The following is an 18,530-nucleotide window of genomic DNA, read 5'->3' as shown; positions in this document are numbered from 1 at the left end:
AATAAAAGATTTATTTACATTAATGTAAGCCTTAAAACGAATCATTATTTTGTGTTGGTAAAATTAATTCCCCTCGCGTGTATGTTGTTCAAGATTTTCACGTTGTTTACACATGATGTATATCGCTTATGAATCCACTTGGTACTCCAATGGACTCCAATGGATTGTTCCAGTTTTTGTGTGATGTAGCGGATTTAACCTAATGTTACACATATCCAATTCGCGCCAAGACTCAAAGAATATAAATTTCACCATTTGGTTGTTTCAAGCCCTTTTGTTTGTCGACGTTGCCAATAGTCTTATATATTGTCGTTTGTAGAAAACTAGCTTAGTACGTAAAATATGGGCTCTGATAAGATTAAAGTTTTGAATAAGACAAACATTTACAGATTCGACGAGACAACGGTTTGGTCGTGGCTTTCAATATCTATTCCCGGTAAATCGTAAATTGACATTTATTGCCGCAACGAGCTCTCGACATTCTAGAGGGATTCTAGAAATGTTTCTAAAAGGCTCTAATATTCTCAATGTTCTCTAATGAACTCAAAAAGGGGATCTAATGTTTTATAAACTTAAAGTTTAAGCCCAGTAAATAGACGAAAACCGTTCTACAACAATCCAAAGTATAATAGTAGGCTTGTGAAATAAAAAGAATATATATAAAATATATAAAAAGAAACACTGAAACACTATTATGAAGACTTATATGTAATGAAGTTATGTCGTTCCGTGAAATGAAATAAGTTTATTTATCATTTTAAAATTATGATCTCAATTAAAACTTGCTTTGGATTAAATCGGCATCGTTCAAGTGTGAGCGCACATAACTTCGATGTACTTAATATGCACGATGAAACTTTTATCTTTAACCACACGTCCGACTGTATTTATCTGTGACTGTGTTTATCAGGCATCGTCTCGCAGATGCTTGTTTAATTATCCTACAATGAAAAAACAGTTGCTTGTCTATCTTCACGGTTACTTTCGTTGCCCATGGTTTGATTATATCAATCAAGACAGGTCAAACTAGATCTTGTGTAATGCGATCTAGTTTCACACAATCACCCTTTTCTCATACTTTCTCGACTGAGAAAACAAGTGCGCAAGCGAGAAAGTACTTGTTCGTTTCAGTTCCTATTCCGTAATTTCAGTTACTAACCGCTCGCCACCAAGGGCAAACATGCACGGAAACAAATTTACATCGCATCAATACCCTTTTCTGCCATCTGCCATCTTCCTGTAAACGGATCAGACTCTGTTGAATACATCACGTTTCGTACCGACTTCCGTCGTCGCTTCTCCTTATATCACCCAGCAAATGGTTCTACATTACTTGCGATTCGGTACACATATACTTATGAGCATATATTAACTTTCAGCTTTTGGTAGTACGAGCATTAAAATGCACGATATTAGTTTTTGTCACTCATTACTCTTCTAACCTTCCTTCGCTGATTTTTTTTACCGTTACCATTGTCGTGTGACGAAATAAATCTGTGGCAATTAATTTGTTGCTTTCTTTTGTAAGAGTGTCTAGCATTATGATGGTACGGTTTACCTTTTTTTATTTCTCGGATTTAGCATAATGCAAAAAACCACATGAAGATGATTGGTTAGCATAAGATGAAATTATTTTATTTGTGTTTAAAGCGAAACTGAGATCTTCACAAAGTTAGCAGAGGCATTTAAAATGTATTTACCATCTATTAGTGTTTTTTTTATTAATTTTTTTATCTTTATACCCAAATGCGTGTCTTTGATTCATGCATATTAGTCCATTAATTTGTGATATTAGACAACCAGCATTTTTTGTAGACAGTTTAAAGCATTATTGTTTTGTTTGCAGTCTGAGATTACATACCAAACATATTTATGTTTACGGTACGGAAATAATAATATTTGATTAGAACATAAATACAACACATTTTATGCTGTAATACACTTTGCAATACACAATAAGAATCTAGTGTTCCCCCTCTGTTTTTGTATGAATTCAAGCTTTTGCTTAAAAAAATAGGCATGTATACCCTAGATTACGGCTGACCGTCGGGGAGGAAGACTGATATCTTTCATAAGCCGTTTACCTTTCTCCCGCCAAAGTGTTTCGACGGTGAATGAGTATCAATCAAACTGTTCGCATTTAATCTTCTTAGATGGACTGACGAAATACGTTCAAAAACCATAACCGAAATATTTTTAAACCCCATTCTAATTGGTTGGAAAATGCATTGATCGGTAAAATAATGGAAACACATTTTCAAGCAGTTAGCTATTTCCAAAAAAATCTAATTACAGCACATACTTAGAATAGCTTATTAATATTTGATAAAATGTTACAGCTAAGTAGCAAATTCGATATTCTCTGGATTGAAAACTATCAAAAGTGGGAATTCACGAAAGTTTCGCTGTTTTATAATTATTGAACCTACTGTGGATAGATCGAAGATCCGTGCCTAGCCACATCGAATCGCAATCGAAAGTCCGGCTAAACTTCAATCCCTTCCAGTAAACGACCGAATGACTGGGTAGAAAGGTAAGCCCGGTCTTTTGCATGCAACTTCCTTACTCTCGCTACGATTACCCGGTGCGCTTGGAAGTTCGCAAAGAGTAAAGCGAGCGACGTATTCACGTATAAAGTGTATGAGTAAAAGAGTAAAAGCAAACGAGTGTTGGTGTCGTACGCCGCATCGCCACCTTTGCTGTTGGTACGCTAAACTCCAGCGAGATCGACGCAGATCGAAAGACGAACCAACGCTCTGTCAGTCAGATCGCGTCCGTCAGCAGCAAAACAAACAGAAAACATATGCTCTGATATGTTACCGAGCTATGCACAGTCGCGAAGCAGTTACCGCTCACGTGTTGGCTGATGTAGACCACTTATCTCGTGCAATCGCGTTTAAATAGTCTGCTCGTTCGTGTCGTACGTCTGGACCTAATTTGAGTGTAGAGTGTGTGTGTGTATGTGTTTGTTTTATGTACATGTTCTAAAATACTGAGCTTTGAGTTCACATGAAATGGTCAGCTGTTTTGGTGAATTTTATACATTTGTGTAGTGAATCGAAGATCGCGTGAACAACGTCTATAATTAACGTATTAAGTTTGTGACGGAAGCTGTGTGGTTTAAACTCAATTAACGTAAACAATAACCACGCGAACGGACTGATAAACATATCAGTCGTCTTACACATGCTTTCCTGTTGTACTCATGATTGATGCAGTAAATGTTTTCACTTACATCCTGGGTTCCCTATGATGTGCACAGAGTGATCAATGAAAATAAATTATCAATGAAACGTATGTATAGACAGAAGTGGGAATTTTATTTTTTTTACTCCAGTATTACGGCGTATTGCAGTATGGTCAGATGTGGAAATTATTTTTTATATTTTTTCAACAAAATTTGCTTGCTCTTTGTGCATTTTGTAAAACCTTGTTTTTATGTTTATAACATATGAATCGTTCTGTACCATCACTACAAGACATTACACCATTGGTCAAAGCAAAGGCCGTTATACAAAGAATCAAACAAAATAGTCTCAGAAGTGAACGAATTAATGAACATTTTCTATTTAATATTTCGATTTCCAATAAAGTGATATACTTATTGAAACATAAAAAAACTTATAAGACTCCCTGTGGTGTAGAATATGAGGTATAGCTGGTGTTATTAAAGCTCATCGGTTAATTGCATACGCTTGCTGCTGACAGGATCAATCCCGAACAATAGGCTATTGTGTAACAGTGCAGCCCATCATTACTATCACCACTATTATTGTTATTAGTATTCAGCATCGTTACTTTCCTGCACATGATGATCATTTGACCGTTAGGTGCTACTGCTTCCACATATCTACCTCCCAGTATCGATTATTGAATGTATATGGCTGGTTGTGCCTGACTTCCAAACGATCATTTCACTTTCAATTTTGTTAAACTTCTCGTTTGCCCTCTGCCCTACTGTGTTTTTCCAGACACGGCTGGTAGCAGCTACACATTTAGCCCTGAAGTGTGTTTTTTTTGCCTTTTTGTTGCTGCTCATTTTTAATCAATTGGTTTTTTCACATCCATTTTGTGCGGAATGAAGTAGCAAATTTAGAAAACAAAGCTCATCATCAACGGACGAGTATGCGATTGGCACTATTGATAGAGTGACTTCCGCTTAAGAGTTAACTTGTGGTTTTTTTTGTAGTGGATCATTAAAATTCGCCGATAATTGAATAACATGTGACAGCCCCACACCTTATACATTCCGTGCCTGTTTTGCCCATCCCACTAGTTCGTAATTGTGAGCTTTTGTATCTTGTCGCCATGTGTTGGGAATCATCTGTCGGCAGTTGGGAGTCATGTAATGGTGCGATTTGTGCCGTTTTATGTCGATGGATTTCTTAAAATCCTATTAGGGGTATACTTGTTCATAAAAGCTATTTAACAATACATTATATTAATATGGATTGTACATACACGCTTTGCTATTTTGACAATTATTGTTATGCATGTTTATTTTTTTTTTAAATAATATCTCTCTTTCATTATCGTCCATCAGTCCAGCTTGATAGAAATGGAAAGTGACTATCTTTATAATCAGGTTTTTCTGGTTCGCGCGAAATAATTAGCTTTCATTGGGGATCATGGGAAGTTGCTGCACCGTTACGATCGGTGCAGGAAGAATATATAGAAGATACAGCTAAATGGTAGAAACTAATCAAGCATGATAAGGACAGCAAGCAAATGCGTAAAGCTAACCTTGAAGTTGTAAATTGTTTTTATGATCAGAAAAATGTGTGAATTAGTTTCGTTAGTTATGGTCTTATACCGAGCTACAAGCTTATTGTTGATTCATTCCTAACCATTTTCTGATTCCAGACGCATAATGAACTACGTTTTGATTTAATTTGACTTAACACAAAAGTTGCCGAATTTGGGCACAAAACTAGCTGTTAGGTCATATGTTATCACCTTTACTATGTACTATTGTGGTGGAAACGGTTGTACACCGAAATAAGATGCTGCCGATATCTAGGACACTTTTCTTACTGTCGGCAAAAAGCTATCATGCAATTCACATGAATCCGTTCGGTGATTGGAAATTTGAATTAATACGAGAGACATTGTCCAAAAGCACCATGTTTTGCTTGGTCGCTTGGTCGTGACTGCAGTAGCGACTAGCGGAAAAATGTACGATAGCCTCACATACTCACAGGTGTATAATGTGAGTAGTTTAAACAAAAAAAAAAAAACAAAAAAAAAGAAAGAACCGTAACTAACCGGTGCCACTGGAAGATGGTCTAATGATTCGGCACGGTTTCGCGCTTACTTAAGGTAACCTTGGAAATGAAGGGTCGCTCAGTACTTCAAATAAATCGACTTTGTTCGCTGAAGCTACCACAACTCGGTACTTTCGCTTTCACTATCAGTTTAATTCTGCTGGTGTGTGGGAAACTTATTCCGTACCGTGATCATGTATCTAATACGAAATTTCGATTGAGATGATGCTGCACTGTGGATGAACAAAAACGTCCCATTTCCGTCGTTGTGTGATGGGGGTTTGACTTTTAGTTGGTAAAAATATCAGAGTGCATATTTTCGGCTAACGGCTGTCGGATGGACGTAACATAACACTTGCTACACCGTCTACGTTAACTGCACGGTATTATGACGTCCAGAACGCTATGCTGCGTGAGCATGAAAGTATCGTTCGGAACATTAAAATGCTTTGCGGAACGAACAAGTTATCCATCACGTTATCTCTGCCACGGAGGGTTAAGCTTCCTAAGATAATCTCTATTTTTAATTATTCTTTGGGTTTAGGAGTTTATCTACACTTTGAAGGCAAATCACGTCCACAATTTCGTGGGGATGATTAATATAGTACAGTCAAGAGAGGATGACGGTGCAATCATTGTGTGACTATTATTTGTTTATCGGTTAAAACAAATTTTCTCATTACAAAATAAAATTTTATGTAATTTGCTTTGTCATTTCCAACAAAAAGCTCAAACAGCTACCTTCAACACATATGCCAATTACCTAGGCTTTGTTCGTCTGTTAGTAATTATAAGCTTTAGGGTATGATTAGAACACAGAGATAAATTTGACACGCTCAACCCTAGACAGGACTAAATCAAGTGTGAACAATAACAACTAATATACCGTATTCATTTTCAATTACAGACCAGTGCTTCGTTTTACCGGAATAATAAATTATCTCTACGTGCTACCGTTAACCAGTATCTTAATGAATAGTCGAAGCGAAATGGTAATAACGCTAATAAAGTGCTGAATGTAAGTGAATCTAAGTGAACTTTACCATTACTTCCGCACGCCATTTGGTACATTCAACATCTTTGACACACGTTATATTGTTCAACGAGGTGGCCAGCGTAAACTTCTAACACGTCTATCGCGGTTGTCGTTTGTGTCTCGAATACCTATGTTTCTGACCCACGTACCGGTATAGGTGACATGCGAGAGTCAAGCAAAAACACGGAACCATCAAGATTCACATTGGCATTGCCTGCTGGAAGCCAACGGTGTCGTCACGCAAATTTCATTGTGCTACCATTTTCAGTCCAGGCTCACCTGAAGGTTGCGAAAACTGCAACTCACGACATCTAGCTGCACTACTATCGAAAGATCGCTTTTAAATTATGTAAATTCATGCAAAACACTGACGACCCTTTGGCTGCTCGGTCCTGTGAGGGAGACATAGCAAAACTTAAAGTTCGTACGTAAAGTGAAATTCGCGACACTAAATATGAGGTGAAATGAAAACAATAACAATTTAAGACACGAACGCGACGACGTGAACGCGAAAAGTGGAAGTGTCATGCGAGCCGACAAAGCCGGAAACCAACCCGCGAGGAGCTAATGGTTGTTGTTACGGCCAAGCCATGAACTGAAGAACAACGAGAACGAAACATCATTGCCACACTCAACATGTGTTTTCGTCCAACGGTTCAAACGCGATGAGAAGACGTTCCAAAAGTGAAACAAAATACAAAACAAACAAAAGAAAAATGTGGAGAAAGTAAAACTCATACGAGTGGTGAGCTTTTGCTGCTAAGGGTTACAGAATTGGAATCAGTCTCATATCACCTCAACACCAGTCGTAACGCTTATTGTGCTGATTTCAGTTCCGGACATTGGTTGGCGAGGAAAGCGCACAACAACAACAACGAGAAACTTCCGTACATCTCCATCATCCTTTGCAAGCTTTAACGGTCATTTTAATTACAAAGAAAATTATGTTCCGCTTATCGTTGCATGCAACTTGTAATATAATTAATATCCATCCCACCGACTTTACCCCGTATCAATCAAAATCTTACGGTGGGAGCTTATAAGGTGCGCATCATTTGGAAGTGCATCATTCTTGTACAGTGACAACACGCGGCAACGGAAAACGCTAGTCGCCGACGAGTAAATACCCCCCGGAGGAAAGAATCATGCAAAATGTACAAACAATGTGTATGGCCATTTTGCTGTTAATCGTTGGTTTCGTCGGTGCTGAAAACTTGCTCTTTTCAGGTAAGATCTTGATTAGTTTCGTTCTGTGTTTAATTTTTGTTCTTCTGCTGGGATTTGGTCCTCTTTAAAAACAAACAAAACAGAATAATTCTATGTCGAGTTTCTCCAGATGCTAGTATGGTACCAGTGCTGGTACATGTGGAATGAGTTGTACGATGCATCGTAGCCATGCCATGCCATTGTTTGTGTTGTGAATTATGAAATAATTTGAGCATAATTTGCATTGCAAACCATGATTTCGGGTAATGTAGAACTAGGCGAGTGAATGTGTGCTTTCGTAGAGGCTCATATGTATAAGACTTAATTTTATCTTGATTTTCTGAATTCTAACCGTCACGTGATTTAAATTGTTTTTTTGTCTTTCTGTCTTTACGTCTGTCTGAAGATTTTCATTTTATTTTAGAGAGTTACAGGCTGCTGCAACATTATCCAAGATGCATATGCATAAAATATGTAATTTCGGGACATAAACAAATATTGCACTTTCAAAAAACTTTCAAAAGTTGCTACTTTACCGTCACCATCCACAACCGTGTCTGTGCAGTTTTGACAGTTTTCATGTTTGAAATATAGCGCCAAGAAAGGTTAGTCAGACATTGAGGAAACTTATAAAAATGAGCTTTTCGATTACATGTGGCAAACGGCACCTGAGGACCATTGCAATTCACGTTCGCATCTAGTGCAAAAAGAAAAAAAAAAACTAGAAACCGTGATATTGCCGTTCAATCTTCCTCGCACTTTGTATTCCGCTAGCGTGCGCCTTTCGTTTTACTCTCTGATGTCTTTCTCCATTCCTTCAAAATTCAACCATTCAGTGGCCTGGCGAAAACATGCATTTGACATATGTTGCTATTGTCACACATTAACGAATTTTTCACACAATTTGGCTTGTGCATGCAAAAGGCCTTCGATTTATTGGCTTATCCAAACGACGGTATATAATTTGAAATAATTTTATTCCAACGAAAGGAATGGAACGGCCCAGTTGAATATATCAGGTTTACGCTTTTTCGAAGGGGGTCTCCGACTCGTCTAAAGATATGCAATTAATTAGGCTATTATGCATTCGAAAGCATTTGAATGACTTCAACCCATTGAGTGTAGATACAAATCAATGATTTACAGCAAACACGTAATAAGGAGAAAAATGATGCTTGAGCTCGATCGTACACTCGTGGATTTCGCGGAAGTTAACAAGGCTTAAACATGGGTGTATGGACTCTGTACTCCCTTTACACCTAAACTAACGATTTTTCGCTCTTTCGCTATCGGAGAAACTGGCCTGCGCGGTGGCGAGAGTGTACAATCTGCATATTAATTAAAACATTTTCAAGATCTTTCGGGTACGCCTCCCTGTACCATGCCCAAGGTTTCTCTCCGCTGGCTTTCTTTGCTTATAACAACTCCGAACGGATAGAATGGATCGTGTCGGACGCTCAAGGGAGAGAGTATGTAAAACCAAACCGATGGACAACCTTCCAAACATGATTGCCTCAGCCCAGCCAGCCTCTTGCATTCGCGGACAGACGATTATGTAAACTGTGTTACTCCATAAAAGGTGCCTATACAAGAAACTTTCACTGATTCATCCTCTCTTCCTTATGGGCCATTCTTTAAGTATCGGTCGATGCTTCCGCTCGTCTTCACGTGGTACTACTCCTCGATGTATGAGCGGAAGTACCATGCGGATTTTTGCATTGGGCAATAAAAAATGGCTAATAAGCACAGTACGCCCGAAAAATGGAAACCGGATCGACGTATTATGCTAATAAAATGTTCCCCCCTTAGCCCCTTTAGGTTCCCTGTTCAAATCTCGTACAGTCGTAACATTTAGCTTAAGGAAGTGAGAGTCTGTCCCGTACCATTATCAACATGGATCTGGCAGGTAAATCTTGTACCAATAAGGTGGCCCCCTTCATTGTCCATCTGGCCATCAACCGGCAGAAGTACGATCTGCGTGACAACAGTTTGTTTAGAGTTTAACGTAAAATAAAAACAGCACGAACTATCCTTTCAACAAGCTGATGATCGGTTTGTTCCCTGCGGCTTCGACCCATAGTTTGCCCCGAGGAATGGTAACATAATCTTTCGCACCTATTGTATTGACCGATACCAATTGGAAAATCACGGGAATGATATAGCTCCCATTGAAAGTGAAATTTCCAACGTTTCCAACGTATTGGAAGATCGACTGGAACCGATAGATACAGTCCCATCCGCAATTAAAATACGGTTGAAATGCGGACCGATGCTGTAATATGAAAACGAACACTCAGTAGCTGGATGGAGCTGATGGAGGAAGGGAATAAGTAACATGTAACAAACGAGTAAACCTTACAAAGGAACGTAACGGCATAAGTGCCGGATATTGAAAAGCATCTCGAACACAAACCAAGAGGAGATCTTCTTTTTCTATCGACTAGGTATATCTCATTTCTTTCGCTAACATGTAAGATGCAATACGTGATGGTGATAAAAACAATCTAAAAATGCTCCTAAATTGTGTGATCTTTAAATATTATCTTTGATTATTTACTGTGAACAATACAATATCAGCCCAATTGTGTAGTATGATTGAATTGAAGATGTATTGTGATTTGCGATAATTTTGGGCAAATTTACAACTATTGTAAATTGTTAACAAATATAAACAACAGTTTTTTGTGATATGTTCCTGGTCGGTTAGACAAATCAGTTATTTTGCATTCATTTAGTATTTGAACATCTCTTAATTACATGCAAAAAAAGAAAAATTAAGTGTCAATTTAACAAAAAAACGAGCCTTCTTTCGATAGTAAAATCGATGATATTTTCAATTGTTTTTCAACTAAATAATAGCATAATTCACAAACAGCACAGATGTGTAGTCCATCTGTAAAAAAACAGATTTAAATAGACAATAAGAGAATAGGTATACAAAAGGGGAACTGTTGTTTTCTCTTAAGCTCCAGAAAGTGGAGATTAACATTTATATCCAACTTAGCGTGACGCTGGACACGCTGCTGACAACCGAAACGGGAGTGTTAATAAATCGATTACACTGTGAAGAAAGCACAAATTTATTTCCTGTTACTAATTGAGTGAAAGACCGCCGTTCTTCGCTGTACTTAACAAATTTCGTGGTTCTTCTCAGACCAATCGCCAACAAACGATGAGATGTATCGAAAATGTGGTTCAATGTTTCAACAAATTTAAATCCATTGCACGTGGGCGGATGGTTTTGTTTTTATTTGTTCTTTTTTTATATAAAAAAAGCTGCCAAAAGCTGCTTCCGCTAAAAAGAAGCTGTCGAAAGGAAAGTGTTTAGAGGTATGGTGTGTTTTTTTGTTGTCGTGCCACAAAATATTCATATTTTTACAGTGCTATAGTATGTCTTTTTTTGGTCTTGTTAAAGTTTATATATGTTTTTAATCAACAACCATAATACTAAAAAGTATTGACTATTAAAAATATTGATTATCAAAAGTTATCTTAAATCCAAGCAAAGCAGCATATAAGCAGTCATTTTTTGTTTAAGAACTAAACTATTGAACAAGTTAATCATACGCCAAATGGATCTTGCAGCATGTCATGCGTCTGCAACTCCCTTAACACAGACGAAGAGAATATTTAAGCGTAACTTTTTAAATTGTTGAAATAGCCATATTGTGACAAAAGTTACCTTTATCATCACCTTTACAGTGCAGTTGCCATTTCAATCATTTTCCTTCAATAAAAGGTTATGCAGCTTGTTTTAAGCGATTATCGCAAAATCTGTCAAGTTCAATGAAATACATTGGTTTTAAATTAATCACGATTGAGAAAGGCGATAACTCCGCTGCTTGCATTTAGAACAGTTTTGACCACTGTTCTTGATAATTTAGTTCATTATACATGACTTATAATTTCATTACTTCATGTACACCAGCTCAGTGTGTATTGCTTAGATATTATTTAGTTATGCTTTATTGAATCATGTCAGGAAATAGATTTAGATATTTGCTATCTCTATTTCAACCCTAAATCAGCTCCGAAACGACATACTCGCAACGCAATGAAAGTAATTGTTACTATATAACAGTATTCCTCAATTGTATTTCTTATTTTACTGTTGAAATTGATTGAAAACTACGATTTTATGAAGAAAAGAAAATTTCGTTCGTTTATTAGTTATGTACTTCCATCCGTGATCATTATGCTAACCATAAAACTTCAGACAATGTGAGCGCTTTTTAGTGTACCATTTTGCATGGTCCACTTCTAACCTATCATTAACATTTGCTGGCACTTGATTGCATCATAATATATGAGCAGTATCACACACACACACATTCGGCGGTACAGAAGCAAAAAACAATGCCCAAGATTCGTGAGCTATTTTTTGTACCAGTCGGAAGAAAGGTGGAAATCGAGTATAAATTGCTACGTAACGATAAGTAATAAAAAATTTCCAAATGAACGTCAAGTATGCGGAGCTGAAACGCTGTCGAACAGTTAGCGGACATTTATTTGAAGAAAGTAGCAAAAAAAATATATAAATTGCACCACATAATACACAATTGCATCTCAAATAGAGCAATGCGCTTGTACGATGATTCGCGTCGAGCTCGAACCATGAAGGGACAAGCGGAACGTATCACTCGCTTGTAGACAACTTTACTTTTCCTTTCATCCATTCAACGGCTTATGCAGGAAGATTTCAAACCTGGAACAAACTCTGCAGCTACTTCGATTACAACACTCAGACCCGGTTTTTTTGTTGCTTTTGCCTGTTTGTTATTTCCTTTTACCATCTCTTTCCGACAGGTAGGTCAGGGTATGCATGTGGTGCTAGCTGGTCTTAACGAGCACATGAAATATCGTTGGTTTAGTGCCGACACGGTGGGCACCCGATACGTCCAGCAGAAAGAATCCACCGTCTTGATTGCACTTCTTTAAGCATCCGCAGTGTTTATACCTGTTTTTTAACACCGTACCTCATATGAAGTTCTGCAATGATCAAATATTGAAACGGCATTCATTTCCTGAATCTCAGGTAGATCCTCACGCATTCACTTTGTCTTCAGATGCGCCTTTCAGATGCAAATTTCAATTAACTACGAATCGTCCAAACACCTAAATGAAGTGAATCACTTCATTTGTCGATCATGAGTACTAGCCTTGAAAATTGAAGAAGCAGTGGACAAAGCATGGATCGAAAAATCACAATGCGAAGTAAACGGAACTGTTTTCTCCTCCAGCACAATCATTGTCTAATGATTAGCAAACTGGGAAGGGGATGCTGTAGTGGGTAGTTGCGATCGGTTGCACGTGTAATGTTAATTTATGGAAAACTGTGCACCCTTGTAGATAAGGACTTTCTCCGGAAGTCGTCCCTTATTACGCCTCCGGAGACGTATTCCTCCTTAGAGTCTTTGCAAACCAGTGATTCAATTGGCGATTGTTGCGACGGTAGTTTTTATTCGATAAAACAAAGGGAAAGTGTGCGCCACAAGTACACAAGCAGTCTGCGGGCATAGGTTGAATGCCAATAATATAACACTTTTTTAGTTCGATGGAAAACTGGACGCATACACCATATTACACGATGTTTGTAATTACGGTAATTAGGTTACATAGAAAGGTAATATGATTACCGTTTAAAGCAGAGGTTGTGTATTATTACACCGGAAAGTCTTCCCGATGGAAAACAAGTATCCTTTTTGCGCTGAAGCCATCCTATTCACCAACAGCAACTAAGAACTTTGTTTGTTGATTTATCTTAATTTAAACTTCCTGCGATATACAGCAAAAATGTGTACAAATTCCATCGAGCGACTATATTGGGTCCCAGTGTGTGTTAATAAGAAAAACGTTATAAATTTTTGTGATTCATTGTACAATCCTACCGAATAGCATTTTGAATAAAGTACATGATTTTTTGTAGTAACTAAAACTATCTTTTATTTGACATTTTATTAGACTGTGGCGTTCGTACATCGCGTCGTCAACCACGGAGTAGTCTTACCAAAACATCCACTACCACCAACTTCACTCACTCCAGCCTGACACCCTTCGTTCGGAATCCGAAAATAATGCACGGTACGCCCACAGTCGAAGGTCAATACCCATGGCAGGTATCACTGGAGCTGTTGCATCCGTCATACGGTTTTATAGGGCATTGGTGTGGTGGAGTGCTGATTGATCGAAACTGGGTACTATCTGCGGCCCATTGTATCCACAAGTACGTATAGTATTTCCACTATTCTAGTATTTCAGCATAATATTTACAACGAAACTTCAAAGCGAGCGTCAAACAAATCGCATGCTCGATTTGGCTGTACAAGCTTACTAACCCAAGCGTTTACGTTCTCTACTAGTGATTTGTTCAATCTACCACTTCCCGCCCTTTGGACAGTGGTTCTTGGAGAATATGACCGTCGCACTGAATCTGGATTTGAGCAGCGCATACCAGTAGATAAAATAATTTTGCACGAGAAATATCATAACTTCAAGCATGATCTTGGTAATTTTTATCTTTTTTTTCACAAATCAAATAACTCCTTTGTTAGTGTATTGCTAACCGGCATCCTAATTTTTCACAGTGTTACTGAAGCTGGGAAAGCCAGCCAATACGTCACCGAATTCGCGTGTCAGGAAAATCTGTCTTCCGTTTGCAGACTTCAAAGTCAACAGCATGACATTCGATCCAAGGCCCGGGCAACAGACGAAAGTGAACACAGCAAACAAACCAACCTATTTCTTCGATAAAACCCAGAGTGACGATCGGGAGAATCAATCAGCACAACAACAAGTCGAAACCGTGTATGAACAAGACACTGATGCTTTTCCAGAATCGGTCCCATTTAGGGATGAAAATTTTTTAAGACACTTTAAGAAATCCTTACAAACGCCATCTACCAATGGTCGACCTTTAAGATCACGCACAGCACGGTATATGATTAACCATTTGGTGGCGGAACGGCTCCTGGCTCTTCGTTCCAATCGCACCCATCTAAATTTATCGAGCGAACAACCAGAATTCAAAAGTACCGACGATGGTGGTGACGGTAGACTGGATCACTCCAGTCGGTCATCAAGGCGACTGTTCACCATGGGTATGTTCAAACCAGACAAACCCCATCCAAGTCAGAGCATCAATGGGAAACGGTGGATATACCACCCACTTGCAGGAAATATCGTCTTGACTCGCAATGTGGTGTCCCCCCATCAGCATCACCGGGCGAATCTGAACAGCAAATTCGGCAACAATAGGCGACGGAACGATAAATTTTCCCATGCTCCAGTTTACTATCGCAAAGAACCTAACTACCGTACCGAGGACGCCATCGATCCCATCTCACCTGAACCCAATGGTCCGACAGCTAATTCCGCATCGGATGTCGAGACGGACCATGGCCCTTCTACAAGCGCCATGCCAGATACATCGCAGTACGTGGATTGCTTAGCAACAGGTTGGGGAAAATCTACTATCGATGATGAACTGACCGATGTTTTGCTGCAAACGCGCGCACCGATACAGAGCAGTAAGAAGTAATTACCCAGAACTGATGGCTTTTGTAGCCGTGGTGATATTTTGTTGTATTCATTTACTAATCATTGCTTTTGTCAGGTGCGAGGAAGCGTATGGGGATTTCATCAAACTACACCGTGGTCATCTTTGTGCTGGGAATCTGGACGGAGCCGGGGGAACATGTGTGGTATGTATGGAATTTGCATGGACGATGGTGATATTTGGTAGTTTTACAATGTTATACATTAGTTTGAATGTTCACGAAGGTTGGTTTGATTTATTTTTAGAAAATATGTTTTCTTTATTTTATTATGTTAATTGTAATATTATTTTTCTTTGTACAAATAAAAAATTTTGTTTAACAGTTTATGACCATATTGTGTGATCAGTTTGAATCAGCGACATTTGTTATTTATCATGCAACTAAAACCCTTTTTTCTTTATCTCTCTCAACCTTAGGGAGACTCTGGTGGTCCATTGCAGTGTCGTATAAGCAAACGGGGACCATGGATATTAGTAGGAATTACATCGTTTGGATCGGGTTGTGCGTTTAAAAACTATCCCGATGTGTATACAAAAATTTCATTCTATCGCCAATGGATAGTGGAAACCATACAAAACAACTGAAAGCCGAGCGGAAGGTGTTGGTGTACTGAAAAGCTATTTCTACATGTTTTAAATTTTCAAACAACGAACATCGAATTAAATTGTGATATTAATTTAGCAAGGTTATTAGTCATAAGTTGTTATTTTTATTGTGCCCTTTAGAACATATTTCGTGTATAAAATAGTGTTAAAGAGTATTGGATCGTTGATCCGGATTTTATATTCGATTTTAAGTTTTAAAAGACGCGTAAAGAATTCACTCATCTATCTTAATTAGTATGACGTAAAATATTTTTGAAACACCAAGCAAAACAAAGTTTTACTTCCAATGTATTGATGTTAAAAATAAATGCATGTTTCCAATAAAAAGGATACCGAAGAGCCGAAATTTATAGAACTATGAGAAAATGAATATAGTGTAAGCAAAGCAATTAAAGATCGATTCTGAATTGAATAGACGGCGGAAAACCATGTTGTTGCGCGCCTTTTCGGTACACCATGAACTGGTCCAAACCTACCGAGCCAGTAGTAATAGTATCGATCTTTCACAGTACAGAACTGATACCAAATCTCATTTTGATATTTCCCACTTGGTAGTAAAGACCAACTATCCCTTTATACGGCTATTTTTGGCTTACTAGATTTGTTTCACCACGTAGCACTTTAGTGAGTTCTTGCTACGGGAGGACTCGGTAGGGATGGGATTTTATACCCGGATGTGTGGAACTGGCGCCGTTTAACCCATGCACCACCGAGTTGTTCCATGAAAGTGTATTATAATCATGCGGTTTTGTTGAGATTAAACTGAAATATATTCCTATGTACCTGTACTTGTTGATTCAACTTCCGCCTATTGGTCAATTTGTAATCTGGTAGAAAACGTGCAGCATTTTTCACTTAACAAAAACATCCAATATTGAGGAGAACAATATTGTTAATGTTATACAATTATCTATTACTGCTATTAATATGGTTCATTGTTCAGATTTTTAATCTGTTCTTCACTTTCACTCTGTTCTTAAATATTAAGCTTAACACAATTTTATTAATACACTTAGATTTATATTACTTACAAGCAGTTACACTACATCTATTTTTCTGCAAATACGATAAAACTCATAAACGAGGTAAAGCAGTGATTTATGTAACATTTGCACGCCTGTGTACGCACGTTATCTCGACTGAAATGTAACATTAAACAGAAAGGAAGTTCAATTGCTCTAGATTTATTTTAAAACATTTCTTCTACTATTAAAAATTACAGATCCTTTAAATCAGTTATTTTGAAATTGATATAAAAAAATGTTATTTGTTATACGCGTTGTGTAATGAATCGTAAGCGCAACATTTTCTTCGAAAAAGTGCTCCGAAAAAGCTTTTTTTCGAACAACGCAGTTGCTCGAAACTCAGAAAGCTTGAGAGAACTGCTCGAACAACACAAATTGTGAGCTGAATAAGCGGTTAAATAACGATATTATAGGATACGCTGGGGAAAGCATGCCCTGCGAATACAAGCAGTTCTCAAGATTCACGCTATGATTACCATGCCATGCTATGACCAGATTAATTTAAACAAGGAAAAGTTTTTATTTAAATTATTTTATAATTGTTATAAAACTGTAATGTACAGTGCTAGTTACTAATAAACTCGTAATGTGCAGTGTAAGAAGACGTTACACTTACTACAAACACCTGACTAGAATCCTGTTCTCTATGATTGGTCGGTTTGTTTGGACCAGATTGCATTAAACCTGCCGGTTCGCTGCAGTTTTGGTTATTTTTTAACATGTTTCGAGTGAGCTGATGAAGCGTAATCTGGAGGCGAGGATTGGAAGGGGTTAAAACTGTGGTTCCAGTTTTCCCGTTTCAAAGCCACACGGTATCACTGACCTTGATATCAGCCTGGTTTACCTGCGAGTATCCGCGTAGAGTTTACTTTGCATCTTCTTGAAGGCACCTCTCTCTCTCTCTCTTCGACCATCATCCCTTCGCCGCTGATATGCAGTTCCGTTCATAGTGAATGTATAAGATCCTTGCCGGCCGGCCATTCATTAGTTCCAACGATGCTTTTTCTGTTGCTGAGCGTGATGTTGTGTTTGGCATATATAAATGAACTACAATCGGATTCCGCTAGTAGCTGCTGGGTAACTTTGCAATACCTAGTACTCGAAGAACTCCTTTCAACTTACTTCCATACACTTTCTACCAGTAAGGTGTATTACGAACCAGCCGGATGCTCTTACTACTGCATTATTTTGTAAACTTCTCGCTTGTGAACGGTACCACTAGCCATTATCACTGCGAATGGTCTAGAGGAACAAAAATTTCAGTGGTAGAATTGGTTTAACCACGTTAGTATTCTTCATCTCTATCACCTTGAAGAATCGACTGTAGTAATCTACGATGACTAAAAACGTAGGACATTCTTTCACTGAAAAAAGTCAATGCCACTCTCTTGTCATGCGTGTTTTGGCAACTAGTTTCGCATGATTGCACAGAAGGTACGGACCAGGATGAAATTAAAAAAATAATCATCTTGAACCTTGGAATATTAAACCTTGGAATATTTTCGGTAAAAATACAGTATTGAGCTAAGTAAGTAAGTAAATATTTTCTTCCGATATTCTATTAGTTCAAAAATAAAAATACAACTTTTACAGAGAACCGCAAATGATAGGGTGCGGCAATCTCATTTTATAGAATCGCTTAAACGAATATGAAATGCGCGGCAGTTGATAACGAAACACAGAATGCGTCAGCGAATCATTACAAATTGATATATGATCGCGTGCCATTGATATGGATCGTCAGATTCATACGGTTGCTGTTGTTGTGTTTTTGTTCATTAAGCAGATAAAATTTTATCTTTTTTTTTTGTTAAAAATTTAGTACTATTTGTTATTAC

The 18,530-nt window shown here is 38.0% G+C and overlaps 1 protein-coding gene across 3 annotated transcripts; it reads left to right on the top strand.

Annotated features, from left to right (window-relative positions):
• Positions 1-690: 690 nt before the first annotated feature.
• On the top strand, positions 691-17,371 carry LOC125762553 (uncharacterized). 3 transcript variants are annotated; one of them, XM_049424755.1, is made up of 7 exons: positions 691-2,920; positions 6,172-7,527; positions 13,468-13,729; positions 13,866-14,011; positions 14,091-15,039; positions 15,119-15,206; positions 15,479-17,371. In XM_049424755.1, the coding sequence occupies exons 2-7, from the start codon at positions 7,446-7,448 to the stop codon at positions 15,644-15,646; spliced, it is 1,695 nt and encodes a 564-aa protein (XP_049280712.1). In that variant the 5' UTR covers positions 691-2,920; positions 6,172-7,445; the 3' UTR covers positions 15,647-17,371. The 3 variants fall into 3 exon arrangements, with proteins under 3 accessions (XP_049280712.1, XP_049280711.1, XP_049280710.1); XM_049424754.1 differs by having other exon boundaries at positions 691-3,017; XM_049424753.1 differs by having other exon boundaries at positions 691-3,294.
• Positions 17,372-18,530: the final 1,159 nt, after the last annotated feature.

The sequence above is a fragment of the Anopheles funestus genome, chromosome 2RL (genome assembly GCF_943734845.2).
Source record: "Anopheles funestus chromosome 2RL, idAnoFuneDA-416_04, whole genome shotgun sequence".
Lineage (NCBI taxonomy): Eukaryota > Metazoa > Arthropoda > Insecta > Diptera > Culicidae > Anopheles > Anopheles funestus.
This window is presented reverse-complemented; position numbering and strand designations above follow the sequence as displayed.

Coding starts and splice junctions, on each gene's coding strand:
- LOC125762553 (XM_049424755.1), top strand. CDS start 7,446: ATGCAAAATGTACAAACAATGTGTATGGCCATTTTGCTGTTAATCGTT. Junction 7,528..13,467: donor TGAAAACTTGCTCTTTTCAG/GTAAGATCTTGA, acceptor ACATTTTATTAG/ACTGTGGCGTTCGTACATCG. Junction 14,012..14,090: donor TAACTTCAAGCATGATCTTG/GTAATTTTTATC, acceptor AATTTTTCACAG/TGTTACTGAAGCTGGGAAAG.